Consider the following 23,635-nt stretch of genomic DNA (forward strand, 5'->3'; position numbering starts at 1 on the left):
TGTACTAATGCGTTGTACTTTTTATACAGCTTTTGGAAATTTAAATCTAATCCTAGGCCCAATCTATATTTCCTAGGCCAAATTTTATTGTCTCGTCTGACCTCTCAATGAGCAATCCAAGACTTTTCAATTACTAAACGTTCATTACTTTGTTTCTTATGAAACAAAATTGTTCGTTGTGGATGAACATACACAGATCGCTTACAGTTTCTTGTAGGAATGAAAATTTAGAAGGCAACGCAAAGGTTAGCATTATAATAATTACCCCCGATCGGTGGTTTTTCTTGTTGAAATATCTTCAAGATTCAAGGTTGCAATTATTTGTATAACGCCTGGCTGAAGAAACTGTTGTTTAAAGTGATCGTGGCGTGATTATCGAGGTACGGCTTAATTCACAGGTGGTTGCTTTAATCGCACTATCATCTTGTGATGTGACTATGTGAAATTGTGATGTTGACTTTCAATTGACAAAAGCTTGAAATTGACCGTATCCTGACCAATCTTGGCAACTGGAAAGTTTCGGACGCAAAACAGGGGTACATTACCAGCAAGTAATTTAAAAAAAATAACAGAATTGGGGTAAAATGATGCAAGAGTAGGGGGCAATGGGGGGAAATCATTGCAAGAGTAAGGGTTATTGGGGGTAAGACTATGCAAGAGTGGAAGTAATGGGGGGTAATTTTGGGGGATAAAATGCCGCAAGAGTATGGGGTAACGGGGGGTAAAATAATGTAGGAGTAGGTTGCAGTAGGGGCTAAAACGATGCAAGAGTAGGGGGTAGGGGGGGACGATGTAAGAGGAGTAGGGGCATTGGGGGTAAATCGTCGCAAGAGTAGGGGGTAATGGATTGTAAACAGATGCAAGAGTAGAGGGGGTAATTGGCGCGGTTTAAACGAGTAATGGGGGGGGGGGGTAAAACAATACAAGGGTACGCGGTAATGGGGGTAAATTTATGCAAGAGTAGGGGGTTATTGGGGGGAGGAGGTAAAACGATGCGAGAGTAGGGGGTAATTGGGGTTAATTTATGCAAGAGTAGGGGGTTATTGGGGGGAAGGGGTAAAACGATGCGAGAGTAGGGGGTAATGGGGCCTAAAAGGATGCAAGAGTAGAGGGGAAGGGGGTACACCACACACACGCACACATCACGCACACTGTTATCAAAAGCAACTTAATTTGGGTGGGGTTATCGTTCGAATGTGCTAATAAAAATTTTGTTTGTTATTTTGATTTAGATTAGATATATTAGTTTTCTTTGATTGCGAGTGTTTTGCTTGATTGTAATTTGTGTTGTGTGGCTCGTGTCGAAAATCACTTCCGTTCGTTTTCGACAAAAGAAGTCATGTCAGTGACATCCCCGGCCCCAATTGTAAGATCACGAACTGTTGCTGTACTGTATGATATCGGTGTAAAATCAGCAAGATAAGAAGACAAGATAAGATGATCGATCGCAAATATAATAATCGGAAAAGGAAGTTTGGGAGGAACTAAAGGTATGAGCTACTGAAAGGGGGAAAACGAAATTGAGCAAAAGAATATCCCAAAAATAGTTTGGCATGCAAGGCTTGACTATTGATCAAAAAACTTAGACATTTGATGTGAAACTTTGCAATAATGTAACTTGTTGCATCAACTTTTGGGGACTACTTGACTTACAATTCTATACCTTTTCCTATTGAAAACTAAAGTATACATCTGCTCGCGAGAATGAGAACACAAAATAACTCATTTGTTTATTAAGACTTTGCTTAGCTTGATGACTGGTCTTACTTTCTCGCCATGCGGAGTGTTCAGTTTCACGGAGCGTACTACACCATCTGAACCGGGATAAATTTCTATAGCTTTTGCAAGAGGCCAGAGACCTCATGGCGTGAAGTCTTCAAGTAGCCAAACCAAATCATTTACCTTGAGGTTTTCAGAAGTTTTGTTCCACTTCGACCTTGTCTATTGATTAGGAATGTATTCGCGAAGAAATCTATTCCAAAAATGCGCGGCTAGTTCTTGAGCAGATTCCCATGACCTGGACACGGTGACCTTTTGCGTTTCGAAAAGACCAGGAGGTTAGTTAACTGACGCTCTTCCGAGTAAAAAGTGGTTAGGCGTGAGAGACAGAGGATCGTTAATTTCACTCGGGACATTAGTTAGAGGTCTAGAATTCATATTGGATTCAATCTCACATACCAGTGTCCACAAAATATCATCTGAAAGGGTTCTTGACCCAATTACTTTGTACAGAGATAACTTGAATATCTGCACTAGGCGTTCCCAACTTCCACCGAAGTGTGGAGCCGCAGGAGGGTTAAACACCCACTCAATTTCGACCTGCATCAGATGCAAATGACTTGCAAAATCATGGGAATTTCTAAGGCTTGCAATACTGGATTGCAAAGAGTTATTTGATCCAACAAAGTATTTTCCACAATCGGAAAAGAACTTTTTTGGTTTTCCTCTACGGCTTATAAAGCGACGGATGCAATTGGTTGTTGAATCTGTTGTCAAGTCGACAGCAAGTTCTAGACGGACAGCGCGTACTACTAAGCACGTGAAGAGGAGAATGTATCTAGGCCTGTTTCTTCCATGTTCTGTAACTGGAAAGGGTCCTACGAAGTCTAAGACTGTGGTTTGAAAAACTTGATGATTTTCTCTTGGTAATATGAATTCTGGGAGGTCAGCCATTTGGGGGGCAGCTACTTCTTGGATCATACGTCTGCATGGAATGCATTGTCTAACTGTTTGTTTGACTACCGCCCTGCACCTAAGAATCCAATAGAGTTCCATTAATAAACTTCTAGTTTGTTCTGTGCCACAATGCATGTTTGTTTGGTGAAAATGTTTTACCATTAGTCTAACACTCTAATTATTTCCATCTAGGATCAACGGGAAGCGCGCAGTTTCTAGTCTAAATGCTTCTGTTTCTAGTCCTCGAGCACGCAAGTGCTGGTTATGATCAACGAATGGTGATAATGATACAATTCTACTGGTAGATGATACTGCAATACCTTTTCTTAAGTTCGAAATTTCCGATTTAAAATCTTGATGCTGGGCAGTTTTTATCAAGTAGTTTTAAGCTTCTGTATAGTGTGCTAGTGACAAAATGGATTCCTTTTTTCTGCGTTTATCTGCAAACAAGAACCAAAGCGCTGCAACTCTAAGTAAACGATTCCAGTTGCTGAAACGCGATATGTCAATTTGGCATTTCAGTTCTTTTATTGGATCTGCCATTATAATTTTAACATGTTGAGCAGAAAGTAAATCTTGTTTCGGCCACGTGTTTTTATTTTGAGACGAAAAGGGTGGGCCTAATAGCCAACGTGAGTTGACATTCATCTGGTGAACGTTGTAGTCTCGGGTACCATCGTCAGCGGGATTTCTGGTAGACGAAATGTGGAACCAATCTTGGGCAGAGGAAACGTCTAAAATTTTGGCTAGTCTGTTAGCAATGAAAATCCGATGACGAATCTCAGGAGTCCGTAGCCAATACAAAACGGTCGTACTATCAGACGAAAAAACTTGTTTATGGATTTCTATGTCCATCTCATCTTTGACAAATTGAGCTAGTTGAGCACCATATACCGCAGCCTCTAATTCCAAATTAGGAATCGTCATCCGTTTTATTGGCGCGACTCTTGCTTTACCAATCACAAATGCGACTGAGACGGATTCGTCAATGTGTTCAATTCGTAGATAACTGACTGCTGATAATGCTAACTCGGATGCGTCTGTGAACGTGTGTAGTTCCATCGATGAAATCGGCATCTCGTTAAACAATTTGCGAGGAAGATGTACATCCTGAAAAGACGAAAGTTCTTTTTTCAGATTCTCGAAATCAGAATTCTCATCGAGCTGCAATGGCTTGTCCCATTTAGGACCGTGGTTCCATGCTGCTTGGATAACTTTGCGGAATCTTATTGTAAAGGGGGCGATAATTCCTAAGTGATCAAAGATGGAAGCAACAAAACCAAGTAGTTTACGCTGACTCGTTTTTTCATCGAGTTTGATCTTATGGAACAATTTTTGCTCTATAACAAATGTATCGGTTTCTGGAAACCAGGGCAAACCAAGAACCTTTTGACTTTGTGGTGCGGATGTTTCTTGATTAAGTCGGATATCCGGATTCAGCAGGTCAAGAACTTGATGACTATTTGAATTCCACTTTGTCAGATTGAAGCCACCAGTAGCAAGAACCTTGCGAGTGTCATGTATAATGTTTGTAGCTTCATTTGGACTTGATACGGCAACAAAAAAATCATCCATGTAAACGTTCCGCTCTATAACCTTTTGAACACATGGATATGTTTTGCATTGTTCTGAGCAGATCTTCTGAGCGCGTAAGATGCTATGCAGGGTGAATCTGTTGCCCCAAAAATATGACTTCTGTATTCGTAAGTCTCTATGTGTCCACTGTTGTTCCAGAGGAAGCGTAAGTAGAGTCGGTCTTTACGGTCAACTTTCACTTGCATGAACATTTGTTCTATGTCTGCGCACATGGCAATTCGATTTTCACGAAACCTCATAATGACACCAGTTAAGTTGCTGAGCAAATCTGGTCCTTTCAGTAAATTAGAATTGAAGGACTGATCCTGGAAAATGCTGGAGGCATTTGCAACTCTACGAACCTTACCAGGTTTATTTTCATTGGTCACTGGGTGATGAGGCAGAAAGGAGACATTATCTGTTAGAGATTCGGAATCATGAACTTTGACAACGTATCCTTTTTCCAAGACTGCGTCCAGAGTAGCCTGGTACTTTTCGTTTAGTATCGGATTTTTTGAAAGCTTTTGATCTAATTGGTCAAGTTGTTTTAATGCTAAACATCTGTTGTTCGGAAGAAATGCACCTTGCTTCCAGAGGAGACCTATTTGATAATGACCGTCAACAATTTTGGTTGTGGACTCTAAAATTTCAATTGCTCTTTTATCGTTTTCCGACAAAGCTTTTCGGGGCGATGCAATGCCCAAGTTTTCCACTTTCATCCAATCTTGGACCAATTTGAAAAGAGAGTCGTCCATATTAGGGCAATTTTGACCTGAGTATACCGTACAGGTGTAGACTCATTGAAAACTAAATTCGTTTTACCGGCGCACGTCCAGCCTAAAGGAGTTTCATCGCCCCATGGGGCATTTTTTGGACCTTTTATAATTTGTTTAGATTGAATCAAGTCTAAGTTGTCAATGCCTATAATAATTGAGACAATGTTCCGTTCAAGTTCAGGAAAATTTATATGACTGAGATGATCATATTTATTGCACAAAGCGTTAAGTTGAGCTACATTCACTGCGGACATGTTCAAATCTGGTACTGCCATAACATCATTAAGTCTGACAGGTTCGACTGAGCTATCTATTGGCTTTATGTCAAAGCAAACGTTGGAGCAATCAATTTCCTTAGTCGTGTGATACCCACTTATAGGCATTTTACTTGTTTTTTCGAGGTTAAGACCAAGTTCTTTTGCTGTTGATTTCAGAAGTAGATTTTGACAGCTACCGTTGTCTAGGTATGCGTATGTTTTCACAGACTGGTTTCCATTTATCAATTGAACAAAAGCCACCTGGCCTGTTCCAACAAATTGCACTGGTTTAACGTTTGAGTTGCTTTTGTTCATAAAACTATCGTGCAGAAGTGTGTTATGTCTTTTGCCGCAGCCTTTTGAGCGGCAGACGTTTTTTGAATTGCATTGATCTACATGATGTTGTCCAAAACAATTGAAACAAAGCTTTTGCTTCATTACATGATCTTTCCGTTTTGGGGGACTCAGTGCTTGGAAATGTATGCATTTGTAGAGTATTGGCAATTGTCATTGTTAGGACAACTAACGCTTTCTTTCGTCTTAGACTGAAATTGCCCTTGTTCTCTGTTACTCAGCAATTGATGCTTTGAATGCGGATTTTCATTAATACTAGTAGAGTGCGACATTTTCCAGGCCATTTTATGAACACCAATGTTTAGAGAAGATGGGAGGTTTGAGTTTGTTGCTAAATCTCGGCATGCTTTTGCATAGTTTAGGAGCCACTCAGCAAACGCGTTTAAAGATGGCTGTGTCATGATTTTTTCTAGGACGTAACGGTTCCATTCGAGTCTGACTGGATTTGGTAATTTTGATAAAGCTATGTTCATGTTGATTGTGGAGTGAAGATCATGAATAAAACCGAGTTGTTGAAAGGTGTCGACAAGCGTTAGAAGAAATGAGGAGTACTGGGTATAACTTTCAGGATTTGATAAGTTTGGATTTTTGAAGTTTGATAATTTGTCCAGAAAAGCATTGACAATCCTCTTTGAATTGCCAAAATGTTCTTGCAGTCTTGATAGAGCTGCTGCGTATAGATCACCGTTGCAACCGTAGCCATCAACTAGTGCTTTAGCTTATCCTGTGAGCAGTGATTGCAAATGGATCATTTTTTCAGCTGACGACATGGGTGATTGGTCGATAGTTGCTTTGAAAATGCTATACCATTTTATCCACTTCATTGGATCACCGTTGAACGTTTCTGCGTGCAGTTTCGGGACAGATTTTTGGAAGCAAACTGACATCGAGCTGGTTGAACATTGGTTTGAGCTTTCCGCGTTTAGAAGTCCTCGATGATCGAAGTTATTGTTTGATGCGTTGCAATTTGTTTTAGGGAAAATAATCTGAGGAATGGGCCAATGGAAGGAATGTGCGTTAAGCAATGACGATGGGGCGGCGTTAGAATCAAATAGTACGCTGCTGGGTGCAGAAAAACTGACATTGTTGTTCACAGCGGGCGCTGATGAACTGACTGCATATTGCTCCTGATTGCTGATATCAAGACGAGGTTGAACTGGGTTAGTAAATTGGAAATTAGAGCTGTCCGGCGGACCATTCGGTATTTTGGTGACACCAACACTGAGGCTGAAGTCCTCTCCATTATTTATCTGTGACTTCTCTTTGACGTATTATTTGAAATTATCGATACACTTTTTAACTTCTATCTTAAGACGACTATATTCGCGAGAATAATTGCTCTGTTCTGACGGATCAATCAGAATTATTAATTGAGACACTACGGTTTCAAGTTTTCGCTGCTTCTCTTTTATCTCTTCGACTGTTTCCAGTAGTATGTCAACATCTTCTGAATCATCAATTGAGGAGTTTAGGTATTCAAGGTGAAAATGTATATCGTCCGTTATCAACATTTTGGAAGATTCAAGCATCTTCTGTTCTTGAAGTGTTTCTGGTTTTTCTTCAGAGAGGCTCTCTGTTGGAGCACTAGAACATTGATGAAGATTCTCCAAGATAGTTGTTTCTCTCTGGTCGCTATCGGAGTTAGCGGTTGACCGAGTGTCTACCATGACTATAACGTAGACTGTTTTCTTTACCTTGTTGGAGAAAAGTTTTTGGTTTTTGATTTATGTAACTCACACCAGATAAGCAACACCAAATTTATTCTCAAATTCCTGACAGCTGGACAATTATCTGGTACAAATGTTTTCTAAGGGCTACTTACCAGCGCTATCTGGGTGTTTCTACATATACCAGTTACCTACCAGTTAAATGCCTACCTGTTACCTTCTACCTAACTGCTGAAACTTATACAAATCAAGTTCACTTAAGGATTGTTAATAATCCAACTAACTAACACTTGCTACCTACCTGCAAACTTATACCTACCTGATATCTGCTACCTACCTGCTGCAATTTTTACCTACTTATACCTACCTGCAAACTTATACTAAACTTACCTACCTAGAAGCTCCCAAATTTTACCTACCTAATACCTGCTACCTACTGCTGCAACTTGTACCTACTTATACCTAAGTTCTAATTGCCGGTAACATTGTTGCTGGATACTTGCAATCTACCAGTAACAGCTTTTACCAATAGGTCCACACCTATTACTGAAATGCAGAAAGGTTGAGATAGTAACCAAACTCGGTAGTAGACGAAAAGCAAAGATAGCGCGAGTGGTCTGGAAGAAAAGAGACCGGGGAGTTTGGGGCGGAAAAAACCCCAAAACTGGAAAGCGAAGAAAGCGCGTGGGGTTGGGAAGGCAACCTGTGGGGGTTTGGGGTTGGTAAAACCCCAAAAACCGAAAGCAAAGAAAGCGCAGGGGGGTTGGGAAGGGAACCAACCTGGGGGGATTTGGGGCGGGTAAAACCCCAAAAACCGAAAGAAAAGAAAGCGCGGGGGGTTGGGAAGGCAACTAACTTGGGGAGATTTGGGGCGGGTAAAACCCCAAAACCGAAAGCAAAGAAAGCGCGGGGGGTTGGGAAGGCAACTAACTTGGGGAGATTTGGGGTGGGTAAAACCCCAAAACCGAAAGCAAAGAAAGCGCGGGGGGTTGGGAAGGCAACCAACCTGGGCTGATTTGAGGCGGGTAAAACCCCAAAAACCGAAAGCAATGAAAGCGCTGGTGGTTGGGAAGGCAACCAACCTGGGGGGATTTGGGGCGGGTAAAACCCCAAAAACCGAAAGCAAAGAAAGCGCGGGGGGTTGGGAAGGCAACCAACCTGGGGGGATTTGGGGCGGGTAAAACCCCAAAAACCGAAAGCAAAGAAAGCGCGGGGGGTTGGGAAGGCAACCAACCTGGGGGGATTTGGGGCGGGTAAAACCCCAAAAACCGAAAGCAAAGAAAGCGCGGGGGATTGGGAAGGCAACCAACCTGGGGAGATTTGGGGCGGGTAAAACCCCAAAACCGGAAGCAAAGAAAGCGCGGGGGGTTGGGAAGGCAACCAACTTGGGGGGATTTGGGGCGGGTAAAACCCCACAAATCGAAAGCAAAGAAAGCGCGGGGGTTTAGGAAGGCAACCAATCTGGGGGATATGGGGCGGGTAAAACCCCAAAAACCGAAAGCAAAGAAAGCGCGGGGGGTTGGGAAGGCAGCCAACCTGGGGAGATTTGGGGCGGGTAAAACCCCAAAAACCGAAAGCAAAGAAAGCGCGGGGGGTTGGGAAGGCAATCAACCTGGGGGGATTTGGGGCGGGTAAAACCCCACAAATCGAAAGCAAAGAAAGCGCGGGGGTTTAGGAAGGCAACCAATCTGGGGGATATGGGGCGGGTAAAACCCCAAAAACCGAAAGCAAAGAAAGCGCGGGGGGTTGGGAAGGCAATCAACCTGGGGGGATTTGGGGCGGGTAAAACCCCACAAATCGAAAGCAAAGAAAGCGCGGGGGTTTAGGAAGGCAACCAATCTGGGGGATATGGGGCGGGTAAAACCCCAGAAACCGAAAGCAAAGAAAGCGCGGGGGGTTGGGAAGGCAACCAACCTGGGGAGATTTGGGGCGGGTAAAACCCCAAAACCGGAAGCAAAGAAAGCGCGGGGGGTTGGGAAGGCAACCAACTTGGGGGGAATTGGGGCGGGTAAAACCCCAAAAACCGAAAACAGAGCGCGCGGGTAAATAATAAGATAAATTTTTAAAGACTTTCTTTTGGTCTTTTTGATCTGCTTTCAGTCTGTTGTGATGTTTTGCGAACCCTCTTGCTGTTACATTTGGACTGTTGTTGTAAAATTTCTAGATCTTTGGATACTTTTTCAGGGGTTGAATTCGTTGCCTGATGTGGTTGGGCGTCAAAATATCTTATCAAAAACAACTTAATTTGGGTGGGGTTATCGTTCGAATGTGCTAATAAAAATGTTGTTTGTTATTTTGATTTAGATTAGATATATTAGTTTCCTTTGATTGCGAGTGTTTTGCTTGATTGTAATTTGTGTTGTGTGGCTCGTGTCGAATCACTTCCGTTCGTTTTCGACAAAAGAAGTCATGTCAGTGACACACACACACACCACACCACACTTAAAAAAATAAATTAAAAAACACTTAAAAAACAATGATTGAAAAACTTATTAATACTTAAAAAAATTATTAAAAAAAACCACACTTAAAAAATGATCAAAAAATAAAGCAGGTTCAATTACACTCTACGAAAACCAGAAAAAAAGACCTGTGGAAATGTAGCCCATATTCCTTTGTGAAGTTTCGAATCGCTTTTGACATCTAAACTCTGTGATCAAAGTGATGTAGGTCATTTGAAGAAAAGGCCGGCATGCAGAGCATGTTGGATGTTGAGCCTTAAGGTTAAAGATAACCTCATTTTGATGGAACTCATCACAACATGCCGTATTGTTTATTCATTTTGATAAAATTTGTTAGCTGACATGAAAAATTTTCGGATTTTTTGTCTTTTTTAATCAGTGCTGATCAGTCATTCTTTGCGTCTCAAAACGATGCTGACCCTCGCAAACCTCAGACAAAATTATGATGAGAAAGGTCACCATGCCGACGTTGGAGACTCAATTGAAGTGTGATCAGACCATCCTGGAGCATCGAATGTGTATCGCGTGCTCGAACTACATAGGTTGGGAAAATCTTCAAGTACATGAAAGTCTGGACATTGATCACGAAAATCATTACATCACGTTAAAAATTTTGTATTGTGTGAAGGAGAGATAAGGGGATTAAGATAATTAAAAGACAACTTAAAACATTTTGGTTCGTAAGCTCAGATATCTTAAAATATGCGAATTGGACCCTGGTTTCATTACGTAATGATGTGTGATCCAGGCTCATTTTGATCTGCCCGGGTCGAGGTTTTTTGGTTGAATTTTCGTAAGAAATGCGCTGAATGCGGTGAAATTTCGTAAGAAATGCGGTAATTGCGGTGAATGCGGTGAAAAAGAAATCCACCGCTTTTCACCGCATTTCCCACAAAAATTCACCACCAAATTCACCGCATTTTTGAGAAAAATTCACCGCATAGACTACTCTGGCAAATTAATGTAAGAAATGCGGTGATTGCGGTGAATGCGGTGAAAAAAAATAATTCACCACATTTCACCGCATTTCTTACAAAAATTCAACGGAGAATTCACAGCATTTCTCACAAATATTCGCTGCATATCATTTCCAAAGATTATTCAATCTGATTTAAATTCACAAGAAATTGCAGAGATGTAAGTGACAATTGGCGCAGTGGACTAAGCAGTGGAAGGCATGCCGGAGGGCAGACGTTCGAACCCGTGTGGGGAAGCTTCATTTGTGTAAGAATACTGAGAACGCGGTGAAGATAAATAATTCACCGCGATTCACCGCACTCACCGCAAAAAGATGTAAGAAATGCGCGTTGAAATTTATTTCTTTTCACCGCAATTTTTACGAAAATTCACCGCAAGCCTTGACCCGGCTGGGAATATTTCATCTGATCACAGGTCAGATGTGATTACCCAAGTTTTGGTCCAGACCCAAATTGAGCTATGATCAGACCCAATCGAGCGCACACCCCTGTGTTCCCAGACCGAAATTACAGGGTGTGGAAAACGGATCGAGCGCACAATAGTCTGGACCATGGTCTGATTTCGGTCTGATCACAGGTCAATTCGGTCTGGACGGTCTGATCATAGTCTTTATAGTCTGGACCATGGTCTGGATTCGGTCTGAACAGAGGTTAATTCGGTCTGGAAGGTCTGATTTCGAGTGCATTATTTTTTTCTATTTTTGTTGTTTTTTTTATTGAGGGATGTTGGCTCTGCCAAGAGGCAACAATAAAGGAGCGTTCCGATCAGAGACTCATCTAAAGTCCGATGACTCTGATCAGAAACAAGGAGTCCAGCTGATAGCAAATGCCGGTCCCCTCAAGAGGAAATTTTGATTAACTGAAGACCACGACGTTTCCTGTGGACAGCTGTCTAAGTTCATCCATTGAGTCAGGAAAATGAACTAAGGGGTATGGTAAATAAAATTTTTTTCTCAACAGGTAGGTTTCGTTTTCATTAGCAATATTTTCAGAATTGGTTTTTCCTTAGATGATTTTAATACTGCAAAACACCAGTTTATATGAAAGGAATATATTATAGCAAAATTAAGAGATTTGTTCATAATTAAAATCCTTCTCTGATCAGCCTATTTTGAGCGCACTTGAGTCTGATCATAGTCTGATTAAGGCCTGGGCAATGGTCTGAAATTGAGTCTGGACCATGGTCTGAAGATGGTCTGAGCATAGTCTGTTTATAGTCTCCCGTGTGGGGAAGCTTCTTTTGTGTAAAAATACTGAGAGCGCGGTGAAAATAAACAATTCACTGCGATTCACCGCATTCACCTCAAAAGATGTAAGAAACACGCGGTGAAAATTATTTTTTTTCACCGCTTTTCTTTCGAAAATTCACCGCCAAACCTCAACCCGGATGGGATTATTTCATCTGATCACAGATCAGATGTGATTAGGACAGTCTCATCAGAGTTCACGTGACGTGGAAAAGAAGGTCTAATCGGAGGTCGCTTTGGTCTGGGACGATGTACTCAGATGTGACTTTTGTCTAGGACAACATGATCGGAGGTTACTGTGAACGGGGAAGGTTTAATGAGAAGATACCTTGGTCTGGGGCAATCAGATCACAGTGAACACTGGCGTGAGACCGTTTGGGTGACCAGCTATAAATGTTGGCGCTCATGATTAAAGAAGGAAAACTATAAGCTTGGTGTCCTTTGAAATATTGTTTTGAAAATATTTAGTTTTTGTGTTACTTTATGTCCCCCTGTTTATTTCTCATTCATTGAAATTTATTGAGTTTTATATCGTTGAATAGAATGGAAATTTGGCTCTACACTGAGTTTCCTGGTTCACCAAATTTTATATTGGTTATTGAGATAATCAAATTTTTGTTTAAAAAAATTTTATTACATATTTGAGATAAGTTAAGTTCATAAAGTTATTTAAGTTTATAATTCTAAATTTTCAGCAGTAAAACGTTTATTTGAGACCAACGGATGCTAATACAGAGTTTTATTACTTTATATAGTCATTTTATACTTATATGGTTCCCGTATAGCCCTCTAATAGCAAATATTTTTTGTTTTAGAGAACGTTTTAGAGAACAGTTGCTCGAATTGTTCAAAGATTCCAGCCCAGTTTGTCATTTCATGAGCCTAGCATTAGCTCAGAGCATTACACAGCATGAGAGTTAATGAACATGAGCATCAGAGTTAATAAACTTTGAAAGATTGAACCAAAAATTGTTCAAGTTAAATTTTTGTTTGCGTTCCCCCTTTTTAGTTAGGAAATGTTTGTCAAAAAACTCTAATACAATTGATTGATAAGACCATTAGAAAGGACTGTACTAGAGGGAATCTTAGATTTCTTTTCATAGTTTGAGAAATAACAAGAAACATTGGACGACCAGGTCCGGTTTAAAGGGTCGATAAATAGTACTTATTGATCAGCCGTTACAATTGGTGCCGCAATCTTGGAACATTTTTGGTCCCCAAATCAGTATTGATTTAATTGGCTTTGATTGTTGTCTTCAATTTCTTTGAGTATTTCAAGATGGTTAATTTCGATTATTCAAAAATTGAAAAACATCTATCTTTTCGATGCTGGCACGAAATTCCAATGGGAAGGTTGCATGAAACAGATTGCAGAAATCAAGAAGGAAGGCAATGAGCTGAACAGCAGACTGTCTTCAAATCGTGATGACAACGAGTTGAAAGCTAAAGAGATGCGAGTCAGTGAGTTAGCAAAAATTATACTAAGATATCAAGATCTTTCAAAAGTGTTTAATCCTGCATTAGCAGAAAGTACTTAAATTTTACAATGAAAGTATAAACATAAATCATTAAGTCACGTTAAAGATTTTGTATTGTGTGAAGGAGAGATAAGTGGATTAAGATAACTAAAAGACAATTTAAAACTTTCTGGTTCGTATGCTCAGACATCTTAAAACATGCGAATTGGACCCTGATTTCATTAGGTACTGAGGTCTGACCCCGGCTCATTTCGGTCTGCCCGTGTCGAGCTTTTTTGGTGAATTTTCTTAAGAAATGCGGTGAATGCGGTGAATTTTCGTAAGAAATGCGGTAATTGCCTTGAATGCGGTGAAAAAGAAATCCACCGCTTTTCACCGCATTTCCCACAAAAATTCACCATCAAATTCACCGCATTTTTGAGAAAAATTCACCGCATAGACTACTCTGGCAAATTAATGTAAGAAATGCGGTGATTGCGGTGAATGCGGTGAAAAAAAATAATTCACCACATTTCACCGCATTTCTTACAAAAATTCAACGGAGAATTCACAGCATTTCTCACAAATATTCGCTGCATATCATTTCCAAAGATTATTCAATCTGATTTAAATTCACAAGAAATTGCAGAGATGTAAGTGACAATTGGCGCAGTGGACTAAGCAGTGGAAGGCATGCCGGAGGGCAGACGTTCGAACCCGTGTGGGGAAGCTTCATTTGTGTAAGAATACTGAGAACGCGGTGAAAATAAATAATTCACCGCGATTCACCGCACTCACCGCAAAAAGATGTAAGAAATGCGCGTTGAAATTTATTTCTTTTCACCGCAATTTTTACGAAAATTCACCGCAAGTCTTGACCTGGCTGGGAATATTTCATCTGATCACAGGTCAGATGTGATTACCCAAGTTTTGGTCCAGACCCAAATTGAGCTATGATCAGACCCAATCGAGCGCACACCCCTTTGTTCCCAGACCGAAATAACAGGGTGTGGAAAACGGTTCGAGCGCACAATAGTCTGGACCATGGTCTGATTTCGGTCTGATCAGAGGTCAATTCGGTCTGGACGGTCTGATCATAGTCTTTATAGTCTGGACCATGGTCTGGGTTCGGTCTGAACAGAGGTCAATTCGGTCTGGAAGGTCTGATTTCGAGTGCATTATTTTTTCAATTTTTTTTTGTTTTTTTATTGAGGGATGTTGGCTCTGCCAAGAGGCAACAATAAAGGAGCGTTCCGATCAGAGACTTATCTAAAGTCCGATGACTCTGATCAGAAACAAGGAGTCCAGCTGATAGCAAATGCCGGTCCCCTCAAGAGGAAATTTTGATTAACTGAAGACCACGACGTTTCCTGTGGAAAACTGTCTAAGTTCATCCATTGAGTCAGAAAAATACTGTGTGTAAAACTACTGAGAACGCGTTGAAAATAAACAATTCACCGCGATTCACCGCATTCGCCTCAAAAAGATGTAAGAAACACGCGGTGAAAATTATTTTTTTTTCACCGCTTTTCTTACGAAAATTCACCGCCAAACCTCAACCCGGATGGGATTATTTCATCTGATCACAGATCAGATGTGATTAGGACAGTCTCATCAGAGTTCACGTGACGTGGAAAAGAAGGTCTAATCGGAGGTCGCTTTGGTCTAGGACGATATACTCAGATGTCACTTTTGTATAGGACATCAAGATCGGAGGTTACTGTGAACGGGGAAAGTTTAATGAGAAGAAGCCTTGGTCTGGGGCAATCAAATCACAGTGAACACTGGCGTGAGACAGTTTGGGTGACCAGCTATAAGTGTTGGCGCTCATGATTAAAGAAGGAAAACTATAAGCTTGGGATCCTTTGGAGCATTGATTTTAAAATATTTAGTATTTGTGTTACTTTATGTCCCCCTGTTTATTTCTCATTCATTGAAGTTTATTGAGTTCTATATCGTTGCATAGCATGGAAATTTGATTCTTCACTGATTTTCTTGGTTCACCAAATTTTATGCTGATTTTTGAGATAATCATATATTTGTTTAAAAAAATTTTATTACATGTTTGAGATAAGTTAATTTCTTAGTTAAGTTTATAATTTTAAGATGTAAAAAGTTTTTTTGAGACCAACGGATGCTAATACAGAGCTTTATCACGTTGTATAGTCATTTTATACTTATATGGTACCCGTATAGCCCTATAATAGCAAATCTTTTTGTAAACATATACAGGAACTTCCTTGTTGTATAAATATACTATACTTGTTTAGAGCTTACTCTCAACTGTTTTAGAGAACGGTTGCTAAAATTGTTCAAAGGTTTCCAGCCCAGTTTTGTCATTTCATGAGCCTAGCATTAGCTCAGAGCATTAAACAGCATGAGAGTTAATGAACATGAGCATCAGAGTTTATATACTTTGAAAGATTGAACCAAATAATCTTCAAGCTAAAATTTTATTTGCGTTCTCCCTTTTTAGTTAGGAAGTGTTTGTCAAAAAGCTCTAATCAAATCAATTGATAAGACCATTACAAAGGACTGTACTTCGAGGGAATCTTAGATTTCTTTTCATAGTTTGAGAAATAACAAGAAATATTGGATTACCAGGTCCGGTTTAAAGAGTCGATAAGTAATACTTATTGATCAGCCGTTAGAATTGATGCCTCAACCGTGGAACATTTTTGGTCCCCAAATCAGTATTGATTTACTTGGCTTTGATTATTGTCTTCAATTTCTTTGAGTATTTCAAGATGGTTAAACTCGATTATTCAAAAATTGAAAAACATCTATCTTATCGATGCTGGCACGGAATTCCAATGGGAAGGTTGTATGAAACAGATTGCAGAAATCAAGAAGGAAGGCAATGAGCTAAACAACAGACTGTCTTCAAATCGTGATGACAACGAGTTGAAAGCTAAAGAGATGCCAGTCAATGAGTTATCAAATATTATACTAAGATATTAAGATCTTTCAAATGTGTTTAAACCTGCATTAGCAGAAAGTACTAAACTTTTACAATGAAATAATAAACAAAAACAAGAAATTGAACGCTCTAGTAAAAAAATGCTTTTGAGAGATTAATTGTGCAATGGAGAGCTTGTTATAGAGTGCTAGGGGTTGTCGAAAATATTCAAAGAGAGTTGAAACCTTCAGCAAACCTTTTGCAATTTGCATAAAACATTGAGCACATGACTGCTCAACGGGCGCAATATTACACCTTAAAAGCGGAAATAATTGCCTTGGTTAAACAGAAAGAATGCTTAGCAAGGGTCAGAAACGAGATCGAAAAAGTTGAGGATCTGATGGACAATTTTGAAGAACTTTATCTAAAAGGTTCAGTTTGTTCCCAATTGATATAAATAACAAATCTCCTTCCAGAAACTACGCAACGGAGTTGCGAAATGATCTATAACCCTCCTTAGAATTATGTCTGAGGAACATTACTGAAGCTGAAGCACTTCAAACGGGCCCCTCGGTATCCTTTCAAGACGAAAAGGGAAGAAAACAAGAAAGTGTAACCACAGCCACAGCAGCACCCAAATTACTGCACCTACTTCTCAACCTGAAGCTGTTGAAGAACAGGCGCAACCTGAAAACGCTAAACCTACAGTCAATGCCGCAATTGGAGACACAGAGAAGAGCACTCCAATTAATCCAGAAGTTAGTGCAAATAAACAAATCAAGAAACTGAAGACGAAAACTTGAGTCAATTTAATTCATCAAAGAGAGAAAAAACTGACGACTGTGACTTCAGATACCCTAAAAGAATCCTTTTTTCTGACCAAAGGAGCAGGGCAGCGGCAACTTCTTCACAAAGAATCGAGAGGAGGCGGTTAGCGCAAGAAGCAGCTATAGTAAGGAAACGGGATAAAGTCGAAATTGAAGGAAGAAAACTCGAACTTTCTGGATCCAAAAAGAAGAGAGTTACAATTAAAACACATTGAATTAGAAGAAGAAGAAGAATTTGAGCAGTTAATGTTGACTACAAAACTCAAGCACGAAGATAAAGAGATAGAACGAAGTTCCAAGAAGACAACTCAGCCAAATCACAATCGACATTGCAAAGCATTCGATCTTTTTCTTTCCATGAAAGCAGACAACACCTTGATGGTTGGCTAGATCATTTGCCTCATGGAGAGAACCGATGTGAAACAAAGCTTTCTATTAATTCAGAAGGAGATAAGACGACTCCTAGAAATGTGCACAAAACAACACCAAAAGTATTAAAAGAAAATAAATCTGAAGTTGATAATTTCAACCTAAAGTTTATTCCAGCAATAGTTAAAGAAAAAACTGACAACCAGCACTGTTTGGCTGGTCAAGAATACAAACGTTCAAAACTGCAGTTTACACCACAAGCATGTAATGTACCTCAACATCAAATTCAAAGGGCATCAGCAATTAAGCTTCTAAAATTGGAACTGTCCTCATTTTCTGGAGATCATTTGGAATGGCCGGAATGGTTTAGTTTGTCTTTGGCAATGATAGACCGAGCAACTGAGGACAAAATCGTGAAAATGAATCACTTGAAAACATTAGTTGGAGGGAAAGCAAAAGCAGCGATTGCCGGAGTGGGCTATTCAGGCCAGATGTATGACTGGGCTTGGAGCACACTGGAGCGCCAGTTTGGACGACCCCAGATAATTGTGATGCCCAAATGAAACAAATTCATTCACATCCATTTATCAAGCCTCATGATTCTCCAACAATCATCAATTATTCCCAGCTGGTGACAAGTTGCGTAAAAGTTTTGACAATGTACCAGTTTCAAGGTGATTTATGTTCACAGTCAGTCCTCAACAGGGCAGTCAGAAAACTTCCACCAGAGTTGCGGTCAAAATGGATTTTCCACGTATCTAATACAAGTATGCTGAACACAGATTTGACCTACTTCAGTAACTGGCTAAGCAATATTGCTTTTGAGTACGACAAACAATGCTGCTCATAGAAAAAATAGTCCAAAATGTGGGGAATAATATGAAAAAGGGCAGCTGAGAACAGGCTACTGTAGGCCTAATGCTGTTCCGCTGCGATTACGCAGGAACTAAAATTATTATTAATTTTTAATTATTACTTTAGTTTTCGGGGAAAAGATTTTCGGTTAAAGACAAAGTAACAACAAAAGTTTCAACCTCAAACCTTAGTGAAAACCATTCAATCAGTAAAACTGAATGTCCTATAAAAGATGGAATTCATAAAATATGGAGCTGTAACATGTTCAAGTCGTTAGCAGTAGCAGAACGATACAAAACCGTCAAAAAATAAGTTATGTTTTTGCTGTTTGGATGGGCTTCACTCAATTAAAGAGTGTAAATTCAACAGAACATGCGGAGTCAGCCGATGTTCTAAGAAAACGAATAGGATATTGCACTCATAATCTCGGAATACAAGAACAATACAAACCGAAAAGCCAACAGTTGAAGCGTCGACTAATTCTGTCGCTTCAAACAGTAGTGGTTTGCTACAAAATGTACAGATAAGAGTGGCAAACTGCGATGCACAGGAAAGCCAACACATAATTGCCCTTCCAGACAACCGATCAATTGTCACGTATATCGATGAGCGGACAGCACAGTCGCTGAGTTCAAAACCTCTACGAATGGTTACAATGTATGTGTCTGGAATTCATGGCACTGACGAGCTTAATAGACAGCAAGTAGAATTGTAATTTAGCCCCAGAAACCTTCATTAGCAGTGTAGCAAAACGATACAAGCCTTTATTAATCCCATTTTGGGAATTTGATACTCGGTCATTGATTTAAAATCTTTGAAGGAGAAATATTCTCACTTCAATCCATTACCGGATCACAAACTTCATTTTGCCGATGTAAAAACGATAGTTGACCCGGATGCTTTGCCATATGATGAGACCAACTGAGTACAAAGTTGGTCAAAGGAACAAAACTTGGTCAGTCAAAACAGCCTTAGGTTGGTCGCTCATCGGACCATTAGCAAAAGACGTTGAAAACACAAATTATGCTACGACAAAGTTTTCGCTAGCTAATGAAATCCTTACAGAACAAGTCAGGGACTGGAGGGAAATTGAAGCCTACGCTTCAAATTGCAAAGCATCATTTCGCTCAAAGGACGACAGCAAAGCTATCGAGACGCTACAAAGAACAGGAACTTTCTACGGTGAGCGTTACTAAGTTGGTATGTTATGGAACGATAATCTGAGACATTTGCCTGAGCGATGGGTCAGTTGAAATTACTAGAAAATAGATTTAAAAAAACACAGATTTGAAGGACAGATACGAGGCCACAATCAAGATGGATCTTGCAAAAGGATTTGTCAGAAAACTTGCAACAGTAAAAATAGAAAGTACGACAAAGTGCCCCAGTGGTACTGGATGCCACACCATCCAGTAGTAAACCCCCAGAAGCCGGAAAAAGTGAGAAGGGTTTGCAATGTTGCTGCCAAGAAAACTGGACTTTCATTGAATGACAAATTAATGCTAGGTCCTGATCTTTAGAACAGCTTACGCGTGATAATCTTTAGTTTTGGAGAAAGCCAAATCGCGATGACAGCGGATATCGAGTCAATATTTCTTCAGGTGGCTGTTCAAAATGACGAATGCAAAGTTCTTAGATTTCTCTGGCGACCTAACCCAGTTCAAACAGTTGAAATGTATGAGTACAAGAGACATGTATTTGGGGAAAGAAGTTCTCCTACGTGTGTGAACTATGCACTACGAAAAGCAGCAGAAGATAGCAAAAACCATTACCCAATACCGTTAAAATTTGTACAAAGCCATTTTTAGATTAAGGATTTCATTGTGTCCGTGCCATATGAGCCAGAAGATTTGAGTGTTTTTGAGCAAATAACTAGTTGCCTCAAAGAAAAAGGATTCGAACATATGAAATGGATTTAAAATCCCGATAAAACTTCAATCAGAAGCAAAGACAAAAACAATTGAACAAGAACCTCTCAATTTGTCCATCTTTAGACTGAAAATGAATGTGGAGAGTGGTTCGCTGAAATTTTCCAGAGGACAACAAAAGGAAATCCCAAGCGTTGTCGCGCAAAGAGCTGTACTGTGCCATGTATCAGCAGTTTTTGACCCACTAGGTTTTTTTTACTATCCACAAGGCAATTTGGAAGCAAACAGGATAAGAGTGGGACAGACATGTGCCAGGCGAAGATGTTGTAGTCTTTGATGCATGGGCAGAAGAACTGAAACAAGTCAAAGAATTTTCTTTGCGGCGTCAGTACTTTGCAAACAGCTGTTCGAACCATGAATTACAGTTGTTCTCTGACGCCTCGCTTGAAACAATGTGCATGGTTGCCTACCTTAGAAATCAAAATGACATCGAAAATTGGTTGTTTTTTGTCATCGGAAAATGTAGAATTGCCCCGATGAAACAACTGTCTATTTCAAGACTTGATTTTCAAGCAGTGCGCTTAAGACAACTTATCAATTCTGACCATGACATCAGAATTGAACGTTTCTATCATTAGACGGACTCAGTAACAGTGCTTCATTGGTTACATGCAGCAAAAAAGAAGCAGAGAGTTTTTCTTGCAAATCGTGTTGCCGAAATACTGGAAACGCCAACAATTGATGAGTGGACATCCGCAAACGGGAAATTAAATCCTGCAGATAATGGCACACGTGGGATGATGGTCAGTGAATTGAACAATTCCGATTGCATTACTGGGCCGACTTGGTTAAACTCAGATAGCTCAGATTAGCCAGTACAACCAGAAGTTTTCGAGCATTGAGAAAACGAAACAGAAGAAGCTTCTCTGTCGGCAGAGTCCAATCCACACAGTAGCAGCTTTGTCAACTTGTCACGATACAGCAGTTTCAACCAGTTAATAAATATAATTGAAAATGTTCACGGTATATCAAACTAAAGTGTTTGACTCTAGCTGATCGACATAAGTTGGCGGAAAGTAGAGTTTTGAAAATTATGCAAACAGACTCTTTTCAGTCTGAACAAGCGGCAATTCAAAAAAGACAAACAGTAGTTCCCAACGCCGAAAGGCCGCAGAAGATAGGAAAAACCATTACCCAAAGGCGTTAGAATTTGTACGAAGATATTTTTACATTAACGGTTTCATTGTGTCCGTGCCGTCTGAGCCAGAAGCTATGAAGGTTTTTGAGCAAATAACTAGTTGCCTCAAAGAAAAAAGATTCGAACATATGAAATGGTTTTCAAATCCCAAAAAAACTTCAATCAGACGCAAAGGCAAAAACAATTGAACAAGAACTTCTGAATTTGTCCATCTTTGAACTGAAATGGAATGTGGAGAGCGATTCGCTGAAAATTTCCAGAGGAACACAAAAGGAAATCCCAAGCGTTGTCACGCTGAGAGCTGTACTTTCTCATGTATCAGCAGTTTTTGATCCACTAGGTTTGTTTGCACTATCCGCAAGACAATTTGGAAGCAAACAGGACACGAGTGGGACAAACATTTGCAAGACGAAGATCTTGTAGTTTTTGATGCATGGGCAGAAGAACTGAAACAAGTCAAAGAAATTTCTTTGCAGCGTCAGTACTTTGCAAACAGCTGTACGAATCATGAATTACACGTGTTCCCCGACGCCTCGCTTGAAACAATGTGCATGGATGCCTACCTTAGAAACCAAAACTACATCGAAAATCGGTTGTCTTTTGTCATCGGGAAATGTAGAATTGCCCCGATGAAACAACTCTCTATTTCAAGACTTGATTTTCAAGCAGTGCGCTTAAGGCAACTTATCAATTCTGACCATGACATCAGAATTGAACGTTTCTATCATTAGACGGACTCAGTAACAGTGCTTCATTGGTTACATCCAGCAAATAAGAAGCAAAGAGTTTTCTTGCAAAGCGTGTTGCCGAAATACTGGAAATGCCAACAATTGATGAGTGGACATCCGCAAACGGGAAATTAAATCCTGCAGATAATGGCACACGTGGGATGATGGTCAGTGAATTGAACAATTCCGATTGCATTACTACGAAAAGCAGCAGAAGATAGCAAAAACCATTACCCAAAACCGTTAAAATTTGTACAAAGCCATTTTTAGATTAAGGATTTCATTGTGTCCGTGCCATATGAGCCAGAAGATTTGAGTGTTTTTGAGCAAATAACTAGTTGCCTCAAAGAAAAAGGATTCGAACATATGAAATGGATTTAAAATCCCGATAAAACTTCAATCAGACGCAAAGACAAAAACAATTGAACAAGAACCTCTCAATTTGTCCATCTTTAGACTGAAAATGAATGTGGAGAGTGGTTCGCTGAAATTTTCCAGAGGACAACAAAAGGAAATCCCAAGCGTTGTCGCGCAAAGAGCTGTACTGTGTCATGTATCAGCAGTTTTTGACCCACTAGGTTTTTTTACTATCCACAAGGCAATTTGGAAGCAAACAGGATAAGAGTGGGACAGACATGTGCCAGGCGAAGATGTTGTAGTCTTTGATGCATGGGCAGAAGAACTGAAACAAGTCAAAGAATTTTCTTTGCGGCGTCAGTACTTTGCAAACAGCTGTTCGAACCATGAATTACAGTTGTTCTCTGACGCCTCGCTTGAAACAATGTGCATGGTTGCCTACCTTAGAAATCAAAATGACATCGAAAATCGGTTGTCTTTTGTCATCGGGAAATGTAGAATTGCCCCGTTGAAACAGCTGTCTATTCCCAGACTTGAGCTTCAAGCAGCGCTGTACGCAGTGCACTTAAGGCAACTTATCAGTTCTGACCATAACATTAGAATTGAACGTTTCTATCACTAGACGGACTCGGTAACAGTGCTTCATTGGTTACATCCAGCAAATAAGAAGCAAAGAGTTTTCTTGCAAAGCGTGTTGCCGAAATACTGGAAATGCCAACAATTGATGAGTGGACATCCGTAAAGGGGAAATTAAATCCTGCAGATAATGGCACAATTGGGGTTGCGGTCAGTGAACTGAACAATTCCGATGGGATTACTGGGCGGGCATGGTTGAAGTCAGATAGCTCAGATTAGCCAGTACAATCAGAAGTTTTCGAGCCTTGAGAAAAGGAAACAGAAGAAGCCTCTCTGTCGACACAGTCTAATCCACAGTAGCAGCCTAGTCAACTTGTCACGATACAGCAGTTTCAATCAGTTGATAAATATAATTGAAAATGTTCACGGTATATCAAACTAAAGCGTTTAACTCTAGCTGATCGACATAAGTTGGCGGAAAGTAGAGTTTTGAAAATGATACAAACAGAC

General features: G+C 40.1%; 3 protein-coding genes across 3 annotated transcripts; all 3 read right to left on the reverse strand.

The window, feature by feature from the left end:
- Positions 1 to 2,058: 2,058 nt before the first annotated feature.
- LOC142336631 (uncharacterized) lies at positions 2,059 to 2,700 on the reverse strand. The gene has a single exon (XM_075385541.1). The coding sequence runs from the start codon at positions 2,698 to 2,700 to the stop codon at positions 2,059 to 2,061; it is 642 nt and encodes a 213-aa protein (XP_075241656.1).
- A 360-nt stretch (positions 2,701 to 3,060) lies between these two features.
- On the reverse strand, positions 3,061 to 4,251 carry LOC142336632 (uncharacterized). The gene has a single exon (XM_075385542.1). The coding sequence runs from the start codon at positions 4,249 to 4,251 to the stop codon at positions 3,061 to 3,063; it is 1,191 nt and encodes a 396-aa protein (XP_075241657.1).
- A 14-nt stretch (positions 4,252 to 4,265) lies between these two features.
- LOC142336633 (uncharacterized) lies at positions 4,266 to 5,006 on the reverse strand. Its single transcript, XM_075385543.1, has one exon. The coding sequence runs from the start codon at positions 5,004 to 5,006 to the stop codon at positions 4,266 to 4,268; it is 741 nt and encodes a 246-aa protein (XP_075241658.1).
- Positions 5,007 to 23,635: the final 18,629 nt, after the last annotated feature.

This window comes from Convolutriloba macropyga, chromosome 3, assembly GCF_964194025.1.
Source record: "Convolutriloba macropyga chromosome 3, txConMacr16.3, whole genome shotgun sequence".
Taxonomy (NCBI): Eukaryota; Metazoa; Xenacoelomorpha; order Acoela; family Convolutidae; genus Convolutriloba; species Convolutriloba macropyga.

What these genes read in the sequence shown, in the direction of transcription:
- LOC142336631 (XM_075385541.1), bottom strand. Translation starts at nt 2,700, where the DNA reads ATGATCCAAGAAGTAGCTGCCCCCCAAATGGCTGACCTCCCAGAATTC.
- LOC142336632 (XM_075385542.1), bottom strand. Translation starts at nt 4,251, where the DNA reads ATGGATGATTTTTTTGTTGCCGTATCAAGTCCAAATGAAGCTACAAAC.
- LOC142336633 (XM_075385543.1), bottom strand. Translation starts at nt 5,006, where the DNA reads ATGGACGACTCTCTTTTCAAATTGGTCCAAGATTGGATGAAAGTGGAA.